Source organism: Budorcas taxicolor, chromosome 11, assembly GCF_023091745.1.
Source record: "Budorcas taxicolor isolate Tak-1 chromosome 11, Takin1.1, whole genome shotgun sequence".
Taxonomy (NCBI): Eukaryota; Metazoa; Chordata; class Mammalia; order Artiodactyla; family Bovidae; genus Budorcas; species Budorcas taxicolor.
The window spans coordinates 147,910,895-147,926,967 of record NC_068920.1 but is presented as its reverse complement, the minus strand read 5'-3'; the positions used below and the strand labels follow the sequence as shown (position 1 = coordinate 147,926,967).

At 40.6% G+C, this 16,073-nt stretch overlaps 1 protein-coding gene across 9 annotated transcripts in view; it reads right to left on the bottom strand.

Moving 5' to 3' along the window:
- Positions 1-860: 860 nt before the first annotated feature.
- KIDINS220 (kinase D interacting substrate 220) overlaps positions 861-16,073 on the bottom strand; it is a 94,028-nt gene continuing 78,815 nt past the window's right edge. For 6 of the 9 annotated variants that reach the window (XM_052648338.1, XM_052648340.1, XM_052648343.1 and 3 more), the window contains 4 exons: positions 15,294-15,422; positions 10,806-10,904; positions 9,090-9,323; positions 4,153-6,748 (listed from right to left, as the gene is read on the bottom strand). In XM_052648338.1, the coding sequence (XP_052504298.1) occupies positions 5,486-6,748; positions 9,090-9,323; positions 10,806-10,904; positions 15,294-15,422 (1,725 nt within the window). In that variant the 3' untranslated portion in view covers positions 4,153-5,485. Of the gene's footprint in view, positions 1,234-2,292; positions 2,351-3,775; positions 3,961-4,152; positions 6,749-9,089; positions 9,324-10,805; positions 10,905-15,293; positions 15,423-16,073 lie in introns of those variants that run through there. The other 3 variants (XR_008200121.1, XM_052648346.1, XM_052648345.1) reach the window with 3 other exon arrangements.

Here is a 16,073-nt window from a genome sequence, read left to right as displayed (position 1 = left end):
GACATTATCTACCCCCACCGTAATGATGTGGGCAACTTGGGCTCAGGGTAACATGCTCATTGTTGCCAAGTAATACGTAAAAATATCTTCAGTATCCTGAGGTAAAATGTCGAACTGAACCATTTTAATTTGATTCTGTGATTAATTTATAAGATGGGCATCTCCACAAAGGACTAGACAAAAGGCTAAGGCACACAGGGACTGTAAAATACAGCCACACAGGGCAGGCAGCCTGGCACTTTACCATGACAGCATTCATCAAGATGGGCCCTGCGTCTTCCTCCCTGAGAGTTTTCAGCAATGCGTGATATCACGTCCTGAAAGATTCCCAGAGTCAACAGAAAAGTTTATACGGTCAGACAGCTATCAGGTAAGTATAAGGTGATAGGGAAGTGGGGGAGAACTTAATATTGTTAAAAGGACACCACCATTCATTGTATTGAATGGAGGGGAGGGCAGGGTCTGTAAGGAACTGCAGCACAAACATACTGTCTGAAGGCATTCAAATTCATTATCTTTAGGATTTGTGGGCAAACTCTCCTGGTTCAGGTATTCCTTATTCACTCCCTTATCAAGTACTGTGTGTCCCCTGGTCATCTGAAATCCAGGCATTCTTGAGGTTCTTTCCCATTCTAATACTCTAAGGAGTGTTTTATGGTAAAATGGATGAACGCATGACAACCAAAAAGAAAAAAAACTTAAGACACAAAAAGAGTGAACTCAGGTAAAACAGAGAGAGAGGGGAAAAACTCAAAGAACTCAAAAAGAAAATAAATTCTTTGAAAATAAAAAGTTTAATTTGCATTAAGTATAACAATATAGTCTATAAATTCTCTGAAACACAACTAAAAAGGGCAAGTTTAGTAATTTTGAAAATAACAGTCTCACTTTTTACTAGACACTTGACCAAGATGATATAAGAAATGTCAAGTTATATATGAGTTTACATGCATTTTGCTATACATTCAGGCTTTTATCTAAAATTTTCTAAAAGAAACACTTCATTAAAATGAATTCAAACTATTCCACTATACAACTATGTGGAACAAAGAAAACTGGCAGAAGTGATAAATCTCTCTTCTTCAACCAACCGGAAGCAGGATCACCGAGTAGTAGGTGGTCTCTTCTTTACCCCCTTGTATTTGGTGTGGAGCCAACAACTGTGAGAAGGTAACCGAATTGTCAGAAGGAATGGTCTATGAGCAGGGTGCTAAGACCTAGAGCCCCTGTCACCTTGAAAGAAAATGAGGTAAATAAGTATAAAACACGTTAAAATTAAGAGAACGATGGTGGGTAATCAAGATGATCTTATTTCAAGCAACTCAATTTGAGTAACAGGGAGCATGGAGTTCAATGCTTTTTTTAAGTAAAATTTTATTCAAGTTCTAATAATCATTTGATAGATTGTGTTTTGTTAAATCCGGGCAAAACTAAAAAAGGGCTCATATCATACGTCACTGGTGTAAAGAACACTGCACGTGCTTAGTCGCTTCAGTCGTGTCCAACTCTTTGCAACCCTATGGGCTGTAGCCCGCCAGGCTCCTCTGTCCATGGGATTCTCCAGGCAAGAATACTGGAGTGGTTGCCATGCCCTTCTCCAGGGGATCTTCCCAGGAATCAAACCTGCATCTCTTACGTCTCCTGCGTAGGCAGGCGGGAAGTAACATTACACAAAACATATTAACCTCAGGAAACAAAGGACCTAACCGTAGTCTCTGTAAACGAGCTGATCACCCTGTATAGACACTGTCAGAACATTCTGTGGGCCTCAAGACATTCCCGCTGCCTTTCTTGTACAGTATCACTGTAATTCACAGTTCTGGCCAGTTTTGGTTGGTTCTCACTTCGGTGAGGTCAAACCACGTGCTGTTTTACTGACTTTGAGGAGTCGTTCTACTAATAGTCTGGAAATCACTGTTTGCCTTTCTTGATGGATCCATTTATTCCTATTAATTCCTTATTTTCTAATGTGTCACTGTAACTGGAGATTCAGAGCTCACCACAGAGCCAGCCAGACCTGTTCAAAGAGCTCTTGCCCTTTTAAGAAACCTCTCACCCCCAGACCAGGGCACAGCAGCATGGTGTTAACCAAGGCTGTGCTTTACCATTCTACCTAAAAGGCTTTGACCATGTCGGTGACAGTGGTTGTTGATTTCTACCAACTGTTTTAGCTATTTCTTACTTTAACCATAATTCTTTTTAAAGTGGTGAAAATATTAATTCTCTTCTTGGTAAGAACTGTTTCAGTGGTGGGTTAAAACTAATGACTTTGATAACTAATTTTTTACATACCTTAGCTTAAACTGGATCCCTCGGAAGATCTATCTATCTCAAAGGCAGCATTTTCTTCCTAGGCATGAAAGGGTTTGAGATATGTAAGATTTTAAATTTGCCTTCTAGTTAATCAGTCTCAACCAAGGATTCTCAACCTCTCTGAAGTGATGAGCCATTAAAAAACCATCCAAAGGGAGGCTCTCAGTTATAGATTAATTTATGTTTCTCAATTCATTTGCAAAATTATGGCCTATGCTTAGAATTCTGAGTTAGGGAAGGGTTAGGGGCACCAGAACCCGGAAATAAAAAATGCAGTCATTTCAGGTAGCCCACCCAGGCTGGTCACCCCCCCAACCCCTACCCCAAGCAAAAAAGTCCCATCGGCTGTCCCTTCCCTTCTGCCAAGTGTCAGCATAATTCCAGAAGGGCAAGCAGTGAGGGAGCCTAGATATATTCAGTCTCAAGTGTCAAGAAGTTAATTTCACGGCTCCTTTCTTTTACCAGCTATTCCCTCAATGTCACTCCATAAAGTTGAGGGGACAGTGCCCTCTGGTTCTCTTTTCCTGGTAGCTGAATTGATTTTACTCAAGAGTTAACCAGGAATTCAGGGATTTTTAACCTAGGATACTTCTAAACAGGCTGAGAATTCCTGGTATAGCCAAAACTTATGTAATCTTAAAACCTTTTAAATTTAGTATTTTAGCCAGAAGGATAAGGGATTTAATTTCATTCACAAATACTTTCTAATACTTAGTATTTATAAGGAAAAAAAGTCATGATTACAAATATATTTCACTCAGAACTATAGCATGCAGGTGATCTAAAGAGTTCTCAATTTAAGAATTTTAGCAAATAAGTTTCTAAAATTATTTGGCTAGGCAATTAAACTTATTCTGACTGCTGTGTAAAACTCACATAAATAAAACATAAGACAAAAACAAGTTTTCATGTTAATATTGAAAATGGTTGTTAGGAATTTTAAGTTTCCCCAAATTTGAGAGCTGATCCTTAAACATTCAACATCATGAAAACTGTATCAACTGAGAGAGCATCGGTTCTTTTCCAGTCTCTTCTACAGAAAGGCCATTCTCACAGGCACCACCCCACACGTCTGTGGTCAATGAATCTGCCTTAACATTAGCTATGTGGACAGAACTATCTGTGGCTTAAAGTAAAGGTGAAACAGTTAACAAAACACGGCAAGACGCTAACTGAGGCAGACTCTTAAGGGACTGGCAAATTTAGAGCACCGATTCTTTTCTGTCATTTTTCACCCAGTTTACAGCAAAGTTTTGCATATGTGAGAGTCAGGCTGGGCTACAGGTTATAAATAGATACAGATACACACACACACAGAGACACACAGACTCGAAAGGATCATGGTGCGACTCAATAACCCATCTGGTTTGTCAATTTCTAAAGCACTGTGAAAAAGCAAACTTTTCCAGGATGCTCATGCAACAAATTAAACCGACATCCTCCCAGGATCTGGAAAACCCACTTCTTGTGGTTACAGAAACGCACGGTACAGAGCAGCGCTTGGGCGCTATGCTTCACAAAAGCACCATTCAGACGCTGGACCTAATAGCCATGCACTCCAAGAGACCAGGGAGGGTCACTCAGGACACTCCTGCCAGCTGCGTGACTGCTACGTGAACCTGAACGTCTTCAACGAACTTTAGACCTCTGACAAAACAAACACACAAATTACTTTATTTTTAATCAAAATGTGAATCATCACTGCAGTGAATAAAAATTCATGACTCAGAATAGCATGCAATTTTTTTATTGTGTTCTAAATCTATTTGTACACTTAATACTCTGGTATTAACTTCACAAACAGAATAAAGAATACACTATAATGATATTAAGCTGCATCTACTCACCTGAAAAGGAACAAAATATTGCCCCTCAAATAACTGCTGATTACACAATACTGCAAACTAATAAACACTATAAATACTAAAATGTTAACATTTCAACATATAACGTCAACAACATTCTGCCTTCTTTTTTAATTGATTAAAACATTTGTTAAGGTCATGCAAAATAAATGCTTCATGGAAATGTTAGATTACACTCAAACAGCAAGGCAACGAAACCCACAAGAGGCAACTTTTTAATGCAATGACTGGTCAAATAAACAAACTATTCAGCATGTCAAGAAAAACCCGGTTAAGTGGAAAACGTCAAAAATGTAACACCACGTTTAGGTAACTGCTCATCTAGGATCTCAACATCTACAATCCTATTTGTGACTGAAGATTATTGTGCTACATGGATACGTTATGTTCAAAAGGCCAAAAAGATGTCAACACATGATGGCAGGGGGCATCTCCAGTCCACACCACACCTCAATGGGACCGTTCTCTTAACTCTATCAGTAAATGACCAGTCACACGAGATTCATCTTTTTACCCTTGCTTTGTTACATGTCTTTAAACTTTTTTTCTATAAGTGTTTCATATGATCCTCTCCCAGCATTCACATGCTGATATAGGGACAGGTCTCTTGATTTAGAAAGAAGAGTGTCTAGGTCATAGGGAGGTAATGCCCCTCGCCCCACGGGCCAACCTACTAGCCACTCACAAGGGCCCAGTTTCTGGGGCTCTACTCTGGACACTGTTGACTCACTCTTTTATCAACTTTTAAAGCCCTCTTTGTATTTTCTACTTACAATTTTAAAACTCTTTGATAAGCAATCTGTTATATAGCACACAGTTCTCAACTTACAGAGCATTAACCTTTAGTCTCTAGAGGCTATTCCATGACTTTTCACCCCTTAAGAGCAAAACGTGCTTCTGGTTCACTCAGTATCATGTCTTCCCTCAAATATTTAGTGATTGAATGTTCCTCAAAAGGAGTCTCTAGCTTGTTACTTTTGTTGGCAAATTCAGCTTATATTTAATAAACTTTCTGACCTATCTGTATACTCAGATCTTGTCTTGCAGCTGTATGCCAATGAAAGGTGTCATAACAATAGTGGGATTTTACGCTTCTAAGTATAAAGACAATGGGGCTGATGGATGAGCCAGGCTTTCTGACACTTCCCTCTGCTGTATAGTATGTGTCTCTTTTACCCAAGATCTTCTCATCCGTGAAGGTTTTGTGAGTGAAATGGACAAAGATAACATGCACAGATGGAGTCACTAAAAACTCAGGTCAGTCCTGTCACAGGGGCACAGTAATGCTATTCTACTTGTGCTTGTTCTTAAAGAATGCTCTCCCTTTCTTCTCCAAAGCCTGTGCTATCGGAGGAGGCTACTGCGTGGAGCTCTGAGGAGTCCTTTGAGAGCCTCGTGTAGCTGGAACGCTGGCCTCGCTTGTGTGCAATGCTCTTCAGGTTCTCATTCTGCAGAGCAGTGGAGTGGGAACTAGAGCCTGACCTCAGGAGGACTTGAGGCGTCTCCCTCAGCCCCTCCGTCTCATCGGAATTCTGGTTGGCTCTGTTAGCTGGGGCACTGTTGTTGTTCAGGGTCACAGTGCTGGGGGTGCGATTCAGGTTGTAGGCTTTGTGGCACGCTGGCCAGTTTTCCTCGGGGCTACTGGCTATCAAGCTGCATTCGGAAGGGCTCTTCTTGTCTTCAGAGCAAATGGACATCCTGGCTACGAGGGGGTCTGGAAGGCCACTCAGGCTGTGTGGGACTCCCCGTCTTCCACTGTGGGGGTCATCTTCAAGCTCTATGAGGTTGGCCTTTTCAAGCTGGGAGTCATCTGCCGCCTCGTTGTGAAGGGAGTGGTTGGGCGAGCTCTCATTGGACCTCACTCCTGAGTCAGAAGAGTCCTTTTTGTCAAGCAGGGCATCTGACAAGTACTCTTTGGCCTTGATGAAGGTTCGAATGGGCTCTGCGCTGTGCTCTGGAGACTTCAATGCTCTCTCTGCTTTCCCTTCAGCTTTCTTGTCTTTGTCATCTTTGAGCAGTGGAGTGTTGTCTGACTCTTCTGTCCCAGATTCGTCTTCATCACTCGGGAGTTTCTGATAGCGCAGTCCACCTCCCTTCAGCTTCAGGTCTGTCTGGAAGAGACTTGACCTTTCTGAGGACTTCTTGCCTGGGAGAAGCTTACTGCCTGACTGATCGGATTTTTCATCTTCCTCGGTAATAGGATCCAGGGGTGAGGCATCATTGGTGGAAACTCCTGATGAGGAATAATCTATAACATCTCCCCTCTTCATCAGAAATGACTTCCGTGTATCATCTTGCTTTGGTTCACTATCCTTCCCTTTCTCGGGTTCTAGACTAGAGTGAATGGAGCCCCCGGATGAACTCTGACCCATGTAATACGTGCTGTGTGGAGAAGACCTGCCACTCATGGTTGTGGAACCTGTGCCCCCTTCTAACTGCGACATCTGAGCAATGTACTCTCTATAAGCGTCTCTATACTCAGCCTGCACCTTATCAGTAAGCTTTGAAATTTCAATACTGGAATCCTGGGAAGTGAGACTGGAAAGACTTGGGGTTCTGCGAGTTTGTGACTGTGAAGACAAAAAAAAAACAAAAACAATAATTTAAGAATTCAAACACACCAAAAAAAAAGCAAAATAAACATGAGCTTAGGAAATATATATATATATATGAACAATAAGAATTGTTAAAGTTATTAAAAATACCAAATTCTTTTAAAAGAATTCTGTATAACACAGTTTAACAAAAGCTGTGAACTTATGAGTAATTTTAGTGTTATTAGAAAGCTTTATATAAATTTTAATAAAATTAGTTTACTGTTAATATTTAAAAGTATAATTTAAGGTTATATTAACAACCTTAGGACATGTTTTTATAATTTCAAACTTTTAAATGTATTTAAGGCAAAAGTCACCTTCATTGATAAAATATAAAAGTGCCTCTTAGAAGAGAAAGAAAATGAGAGTTAAGATAGGATCTCAAGAACAAAATACTCACATCTTCAACGTATGTTAAAAAGAACCTTTCTCAACTTGCACAACATGAAGTTTCTGTCAAATTTCAATTCAGAGAGAGTAAATGTACTCAAAATGCAAAACAAAAACAAAAACAAAAAATTTTAGAGCAAAAGTATAGAGTGCAATGGAGAAGATGAATATTGGGTCCAAATGAATAGAAATGGAAGCCACGAGGTCAACAGTGAGGTCCAAGTAAACAGAGAAATAAAATATTTTTAGACGTTTGATCTCCAATGTGAAGTTTTCGGATGAGAATTGCTTTAGATCCCACAGAAGGTAATACACAACGATTAAGAAATAAAGATTAGGGGGAAAAAAGGAAGGAAATGGAGAGAAAAGAATCAAGGAAGTTTGAGAAAGGAAACACCCAAGGTTGAAACAAAGCAGAAACAAGGTAGAGTCTTCCTTGTACAGGGAGGAAATAACCCAGCTCGCAAGAAGTTTCCCTTAGACCCAGTGAACACTGAGAGGACGATGCCACTCCCTCACAGCAAGTGCAGTCTTTGTACCCCTCCCAGGGATCCATGAGGGCCAAACTGTTTTCCTAAGCATATGAAGATGACCTTTGCCTTTCCACTTGCATTCTCACAATAATGCACAGTGGAGTCCCCAGAGGTTCCCTCATGTGTGACCTCCCAAGAGACTGAATGCCGAAGCAGCTAAGGGAATCTAGCTGACTACTATTAAGCCAAGCATGAAAGATTGGTAACACAATTATCATTTTCAGTAAATATGTTTTGTTCTCAAAAATAGTCATTTTTCATAAAAGTGTCATCTATGTTGGTTTACATTGGTTTAAAAGGTAACTGGTTTATTTTTAAGTTTCTCAGTTTTTATTTCTAATATGGCAAATACTGAAAGATAAAACTTATAAAAACAAAAGCTCTTTACGGGTTCTTCAGTAATTTTTAAGAGTGTAAACAGGTTCTAAGATTTGAAATAAGTTTGAGAGTAGTGGTACTGGAGGGAGGCTGGGAGAGCTGCCAGGGCATGGTGGGAACACCAAGTATGGAGGATGAGGATTTCTCAGGAAATGTTCAAAGGAATTCCAGAGAAAATAAAGGGATCACTGCTGTTCAAACAGAGAGATAAAAGGGTCAAGTGTGGACTTAATTTACTGAAAAATATAGAAATTTTTATCTTAGTTAATGCACAATAATAAAATGCTTTTCCAACTTAAAGAAATAAGATTTATAGTAGGTAGAAAAAAGTAACAACAACAAAATATTTTTACTACCAAACCAAACACAGCATCCTTACAAACGGCAGGCCTAACAGGCATTGCTTTTTCTAAATACAGTTCCCTTTCCATAGAGTTCTTTGTAACTACTTCCTGTTTTTCCTCCTTTGCTCGTCTTCTCTCTGTTGTGTGCCCTGCTCTGATCTTTTCCTAGTTTGTTTTTCCTTTCTCTTTCTCATGTTCTCTCACTTTTGTTTTTAATCCTGATCCTTGCCTGTCCTCCCTCTTCTAAGAACATCCAAAGAAAGAGCCCCTCCATGACTACCATCAGATAATAAAAAGGAAATGAATATCCGTGAAGATGTATCTTAAGCCAATGCTTACTGAATTGAACAAGAAAATAAAGTGAAGGATGAATTCAGCTAACTACCTAGAGAGCCCAGTTCCTATTTACCTTCAATGCCATTACTCTATTTTACTGTTTTCACAATTCTTATCAACTTCAGAAATAATGTTATTGTCTCTGTTTTACTGACTGTCCTCTCCAGAAGAACACAGCTCCTGGAGAACAGGACTGCCTCCCTCCACCCTGTTCACTTGGGGACTCACTGAAGAGTTTCTAAATGACTCTCTGAATGCACCAACAGAATCCCGGCTAATTCAACCCCGTCCTTCCTCTTCGGCTCATGTAAATAACGGCAGTCCAGTAAATACCTGCCAACTCAGGTTGCTGTGGCGAGGAGCCCCTTCGTCCAGGCCGAGCGTGTTCAGCTCTTCAAAGCTGAAGTTCAGAGTGTAGGGAGCCTGACTGGAGAGCTCGGTGTGGGGCAGCTCACTGTGTGCGGAGCGACGAGCAGGTTCACCGTGAGGAACAGAGCTGCTGTTTTCACTCAGTAAACGTGGGTCTTCAGGGACCACTTGGTTTTCTGCATTTCTCATTTCTAATATCTTAACAGTAAACAAAGTCATCAATATCCACACGGACAAATCACATTTTAGAAGCTTTAGAAATTATTTTAAAAATTAAACACAAAGGAGAAAGCAAACTTCCTGTAAGTGAATTTCAAATAAAGTTCTCCTATATCTGCTTATCTTTCATATTAACAATGCAACTGACCCTTGAATGACACAGGTGTGAACTGTGCAGGTCCGCTTACTCGCAGATGTTTTTCAGTAAGTGGAGATGGCAGTTTTTACTACGTGGTCCAGGGCTGCCTGAATCCACAGATGTGGAGAAGCCCTGGATATGAAGGGCTGACTCCAAGTTGTCAGTGGATTAACCTCCAAATTGTTCAAGGGTCATCTGTACTAAAAGTAGTACAGCTGGCCTTCGGAATCCAGTGGTTTTGCATTTGCAGAATCAACCAATCACAGATTGAAAATATTTGGGAAAAAAGATTTCAAAGTTCCAAAAATCAGCACTTGAATTTGCCATGCACTGGCAACTATTTGCACAGCATTTACACTGCATGAGGTATTGTAAGTAATCTGTAGGTAATTTAAAGTATACAAAAAGGTGTGTGTCGTGTACAAATACCATGCCATTTTATAGAAAAGACTTGTGCATACAAAGACTGTGGAATCACGGGGGTCCCAGAACCACTCCCCAGATACTAAAGGATGACTGGAATGACGACAATCATCGTACGTACGGTACACTCTAATTTGGCCATTGTATTACTAGTGTAACATAACATTAAGGTGAAGCACAACTGGAGCGTGTCACTGAGCAGCAGAGCTGGACGGCAGCTAAAGCAGTAGAAGCTACTGCAGTGGGGCAAGGAGAGCTCAGGACAGAACTGGGCTCAATTCCAAAAGTAGCATGGACACGTGGGCATTTACAGCCCAGGAGTGAGGGGGTGGGTGGATGGGAAGATGCAAAGAGGAAGCCTCAGGAGTACCGGGGTGGGGAGGGGTGTTTTCTGGCTGAACCATCTTGACGGGATTTGTGCTGGAGGCAGGCCAGGGGTCTAGCACATCACTGGGGGTTGGGGGACGATGAGGAATTTGATTGGATATCGAAGGTGATCAGGCATTAAGGGTGAGGTTCTTTCTAAACTGACTTTAACAGAATTCTTGCTACAACTCAGCAACACAGGCCCAACAAGAACAGATACCAAGGTCAAGGCCTATAGGATTAGAGAAGCCTGACTGAATGAGGTCAAGGAGAGTGTCTTGGTCAATGAAAGCGTGGAGAATTGGCAGGTGCTCTCTCTCCCATATTTCCGAGCGAAATGCCCAAAAACAGATGTTGCTAAGAGCTGCTGTATATACTCTACATAACAGGACATACAGGAGCCCTACACACAAATGTAAAATGTCATTCTTACATGTTTTTTAAAAATATAGGAAAAAATCAGTTTAGACCAGTACTTACTGGCACTTCTTTTATAAAATGCTGTAAATCTACAAGTATTAAAAATATCTTACTGTGCTTCTAAAAAGATGCCAGTCTCCAAAATTCATATTCATTTCTTTCTTCAGTTCATCAATGTTACACTGAGCCAACACACGGCCATTTATGTTTGCCTGAATAAAAACAAACACAAGATAAACAAAATGTGAGAAATTATGAATTTCCAGTGATTAAAAAGCACATTTATATTAGAGATTAGAATACACTGACCTAAAGAAGGTTATCATCCCACATAATTAGTAAAAAAGCAGAGTCTGAACAACGTAAGTCACTCCATGCTTTCCCAAGCGTTTTGGGCGCTCAAGTAAAATAAATCACAAGGATCAACCTCAGAGTTAAACCCAATTATTTCCGAAACTACCTACCCTGCCATGAGCAATAATAAAACTGTTAACTTTTCCCTTCTAATCCTATAAAATCTGAGCACGAAGGCAAGCTGCTGGGAGGGGACACAGATGTCCATCAGCATGCTGGTCGCTCACTGACAAAGTTCTAAATGAAGTGAAAGTGAAAGTCGCTCAGTCGTGTCCAACTCTGTGACCCCATGACTATACAGTCCATGGAATTCTCCAGGCCAGAATACTGGAGTGGGTAGCCTTTCTCTTCTCTAGAGGATCTTCCCAACCCAGGGATTGAACCCAGGTCTCCCGCATTATAGGCGGATTCTTTACCAGCTGAGCCACGAGGGAAGCCCAAGAATACTGGACTGGGTAACCTATCCCTTTCTCCAGTGAATCTTCCCAACCCAGCAATCGAACTGAGGTCTCCTGCATTGCGGGTGGAATCTTTACCAGCTGACCTACCAGCTGAGTTACCAGGGAAGCCCTGTTAAGCCTTCATTTACTTCTAAATAAAGTAAGCACTGACAAACATGTTCATCAACTACACCAGATAACCTCAACCACCACAAATGTCTACCACAAGGTTCCCAGTCTATTAAATGCACAAAAAAACAATCTTATCACCACTGGGTCTCTGATGAGGAAGGATAGAATTTTTTTAATAAACAGGCAGTTTACTTATTTTACAAAAATACAAAACCTGACTTTATTAACTGTGGCAAAGTATTAGATACCTGTGTTTAAAATCGACAGAATGCCCAGTTTCCAAATTAATTCTGAAGAAAAGACTGTACGGAGCAAGCCTATAGCAGGGGTCCTCTATGGAAATTCAAGGAGGTTAGCAGTTCTTAAGAAATCAATGGCCATGATGGGCTTTAAACAGCAAGGGCCTGTTAGCAAAGAGCTGAGCAGGGAGAAAACCACTGTCCTGAGGGAAATAAAATCCCCACAAAGGATTCATGTGGAGGTCTCACTCTCTCCTGACTCTAATCAAGCTGCCTAGAGGAGAGAGTGAGGTCAGTAGCTTGGAAAGGCAGTGCTGGACACTTTTGCGAACGGGAATTAACTACATCTGTGAGAAAACCGGTGCTATCTGAGCATTTCTGACCAAATGTAAGTTATGGTTACTAAGATAGTATCAGTCAGTTCAACTGCTCAGTTGTCTCCGACTCTTTGGGACCTCATGGACTGCAGCACTCCAGGCTTCCCTGTCCATCACCAACTCCCGGAGCTTGCTCAAACTCATGTCCATCAAGTCGGTGATGCTATCTAACCATTTCATCCTCTGTCATCCCCTTCTCCTCCTGCCTTCAATCTTTCCCAGCATCAGGGTCTTTTCCAATGAGTCAGTTCTTTGCATCAGGTGGCCAAAGTATTGGAGCTTCAGTCAGCATCAGTCTTTTCAATGAATATTCAGGACTGATTTCCTTTAGGACTGACTGGTTCCATCTCCTTGCTGTCCAAGGGACTCTCAAGAGTCTTCTCCAACATCACAGTTCAAAAGCATCAGTTCTTTGGCACTCAGCTTTCTTTTTCTCACATCCACACATGACTCTCACATCATACATGACTACTGGAAAAACCATAGCTTTGACTAAATGGACCTTTGTTGGCCAAGTAATGTCTCTGCTCTTAGTATGCGGTCTAGGTTGGTCATAGCTTTCCTTCCAAGGAGCAAGTGTCTTTTAATGTCATGGCTGCAGTCACCGTCTGCAGTGATTTTGGAGCCCAACGAAAGAAAGTCTCTTGCTGTTTCCATTATTGCCCCATCTATTTGCCATCAAGAGATGGGACCAGATGCCAGAATCTTCGTTTTTAAATGTTGAGTTTTAAGCCAGCCTTTTTACTCACCTCTTTCACTTTCATCAAAAGGCTCTTTAGTTCCTCTTTGCTTTCTGCCACATGGGTGGTGTCATCTGTGTATCTAAGGTTACTGATATTTCTCCCAGCAATCTTGATTCCAGCTTGTGCTTCATCCAGCCTGGCATTTCATATGATGTACTCTGCATGTAAGGTAAATAAGCAGGGTGACAATATACAGCCTTGATGCACTCCTTTCCCAATTTGGAACCAGTTTTTTGTTCCATGTCCGGTTCTAACTGTTGCTTCTTGACCTGTATACAGGTTTTGCAGGAGACAGGTAAGATGGTCTGGCATTCCCATCTCTTGAAGAATTTTCCACAGTTTGTTCAGATCCACACAGTCACAGGCTTTGGCGTAGTCAATAAAGTAGATGTTTTTCTGGAACTCTCTTGCTTTTTTTGATGATCCAGCAGATGCTGGCAACTTGATTTCTGGTTCCTCTGCCTTTTCTAAATTCAGCTTGAATATCTGGAAGTTCATGGTTCACGTAACTTGACTTGGAAAATTCTGAGCATTACTTTGCTAGCGTTGTGAGATGATGGCAATTGTGTGGTAGTTTGAGCATTCTTTGGCATTGCCTTTCTTTGGGACTGGAATGAAAACTGACATTTCCAGTCCTGTGGCTACTGCCGAGTTTTACAGATTTGCTGGCACATTGAGTGCAGCACTTTCACAGCAGCATCTTGGATGATGGATTTGAAATAGCTCAGCTGGAATTCCATCACCTCCACTAGCTTTGTTCGTAGTGATGCTTCCTAAGGCCCACTTGACTTCACATTCCCGGATGTCTGGCTCTAGGTGAGTGATCACACCATCGTGGTTATCTGGGTCATGAAGATCTTTTTTGTGTAGTTCTGTGTATTCTCACCACCTCTTCTTAGTATCTTCTGCTTCTGTTAGGTCCTTACCATTTCTGTCTTTTATTGTGCCCATTATTTGTATGAAACGTTCCCTTGGTGTCTCTGATTTTCTTGAAGAGATCTCGTCTTTCCAATTCTATTGTTTTCCTCTATTTCTTTGCATTGATCACTGAGGAAGGCTTTCTTATCTCTCCTTGCTATTCTTTGCAACGCTGCTTTCAGATGGATATATCTTTCCTTTTATCCTTTGCTTTTAGCCTCTTCTTTTGTCAGCTATTTGTAAGGCCTCCTCAGACAACCATTTTGGCTTTTGCATTTGTTTTTAAGGATGGTCTTGATCACTGCCTCCTATACAATGTCAAGAACCTCCATCCATACTTCTTCGGGCACTCTATCAGATCTAATCCCTTGAAGCTATTTATCACTTCCACTGTATAATCGTAAGGAATCTGATTTAGGTCATACCTGAATGGTCTAGTGGTTTTCCCTACTTTCTTCAATTTAATTAAGCCTGAATTTTATAATACGGAGTTCACGATCTGAGCTACAGTCAGCTCCTGGCCTTGTTTTTGCTGACTGTATAGAGCTTCTCCATCTTTGGCTGCAAAGAATATAATCAATCTGATTTCGGTACTGACCATCTGGTGATGTCCATGTGTAGAGTCATCATTTAGAAGAGGGTGTTTGCTATGACCAGTGCATTCTCTTGGGGCAGTAAGATAGTATATATGTCCATAATTAACTTTTTAGATGCCATTCTTTAAGGTATGTAAATACTAGATGCTGTTGTTAATGTTCTACTTCACTGTATTTCTGATAGAAAAAGTATAACTTAGTAGAAATATCTATTAAAACTGGGACTCAGTTAGCCCTGTACATGGAAAGACATCCTCGCAATCTCAGGTTCCTGGTAGTTACTGGAATTGCAATAAAAGATCTAGGAAGAAAAGAACCTCTTCAAATGTGTCAGCCTTGCAAACCCAAAAGTTAAACGGGACATGATCAGAGTCCTCTAAGAATTAGAGGGAAATGAAGCAAGCGTGGTTTACTTGGATAATTGTTATATCACAAATATTACAACTAAAGAAAGTGTAACATAAAAGAAAAGGCTTTCAAGTGTTCTATGCTGGATACTGGAAATGTAAGTAGTTGTCAACCTTAATCTGAAATCCTTTAGAGCTTTCAATCAATATTTCTCATCAAAGCACTTTTGACTTACATGAGATCACTGTGAAGTAGCACTGTAACACAGGACTTTCTTTTATCCATCTCTAAACTAGGGCACAAAAGGGCAATTTTAGGATACAAATAGTAAGAAACCTATTTCCACCTGAGCTTTCCCATCTCAGCAGAGAACTCATCTTTGATAGCCTAATGCTTGCTGTCCACAGAGCCCGCCTCCCGTGCCCTCGAGTGAGCAGGTAAAAGTGCAGGTCACCTTTTTGATGGTTGCACAGTACTGAGGCAGCATGCTCTGGTCCAGCCCTTCGATTTGTTTCAGTTTCTCACAAACTGCATCCACGTTCATTGAATTCAGTGGTATTGTACCCGAGGCTGGGCCTGATCCCTAGGTAAGTCATGGGAAAACACATGTATAAACAGCATTTAATGTCAGATATATGCAGTCATGTGACAGAGAAACACTTATGAAATTACACTATAAGGTACTTCAATTAAAGATACATTTTCAAACTTAAGTAAAAACAGTGAACGTGTGCAGCATGGGACATGCCATTAGAGAACAGATTTAGCTACTGTTTACCTTAAAGAGTATCTTTTATTATAGCAGATATAGCCTGATCAAAACCACTTTTCTAAGAAGACATAAGTTCCATGAGCCAACCCAAGGCCAACTTCAAGAAAGCCTAACCTCAAACCTCAAGAGAGAAAGGTGTAGCCCTTAATAACAGAAAGACAGGGCCTTAAAAAAATAAAAGGAATAGGGGGAATTACTGATGCCTATAACATACAAAAAATACAAAAGGTAAACCTATGAGATAATTTTAAAAGTGCTGACACTCAGCAGCTTTAAATGCCTTCACAGAATACCTTAATAGTCTACAAAAGCTGAAGTTTTCAGATCTTGATCATATTTTATATCCAAGAGATCTTGGATAAGAACCTATACAATAATCGTGTAAATATAAAAACAACAGTGTTACTTCTTAACACATGTGGAAGTAAATATAATCCATCAAAATTCAGTCTCATTTAAAAT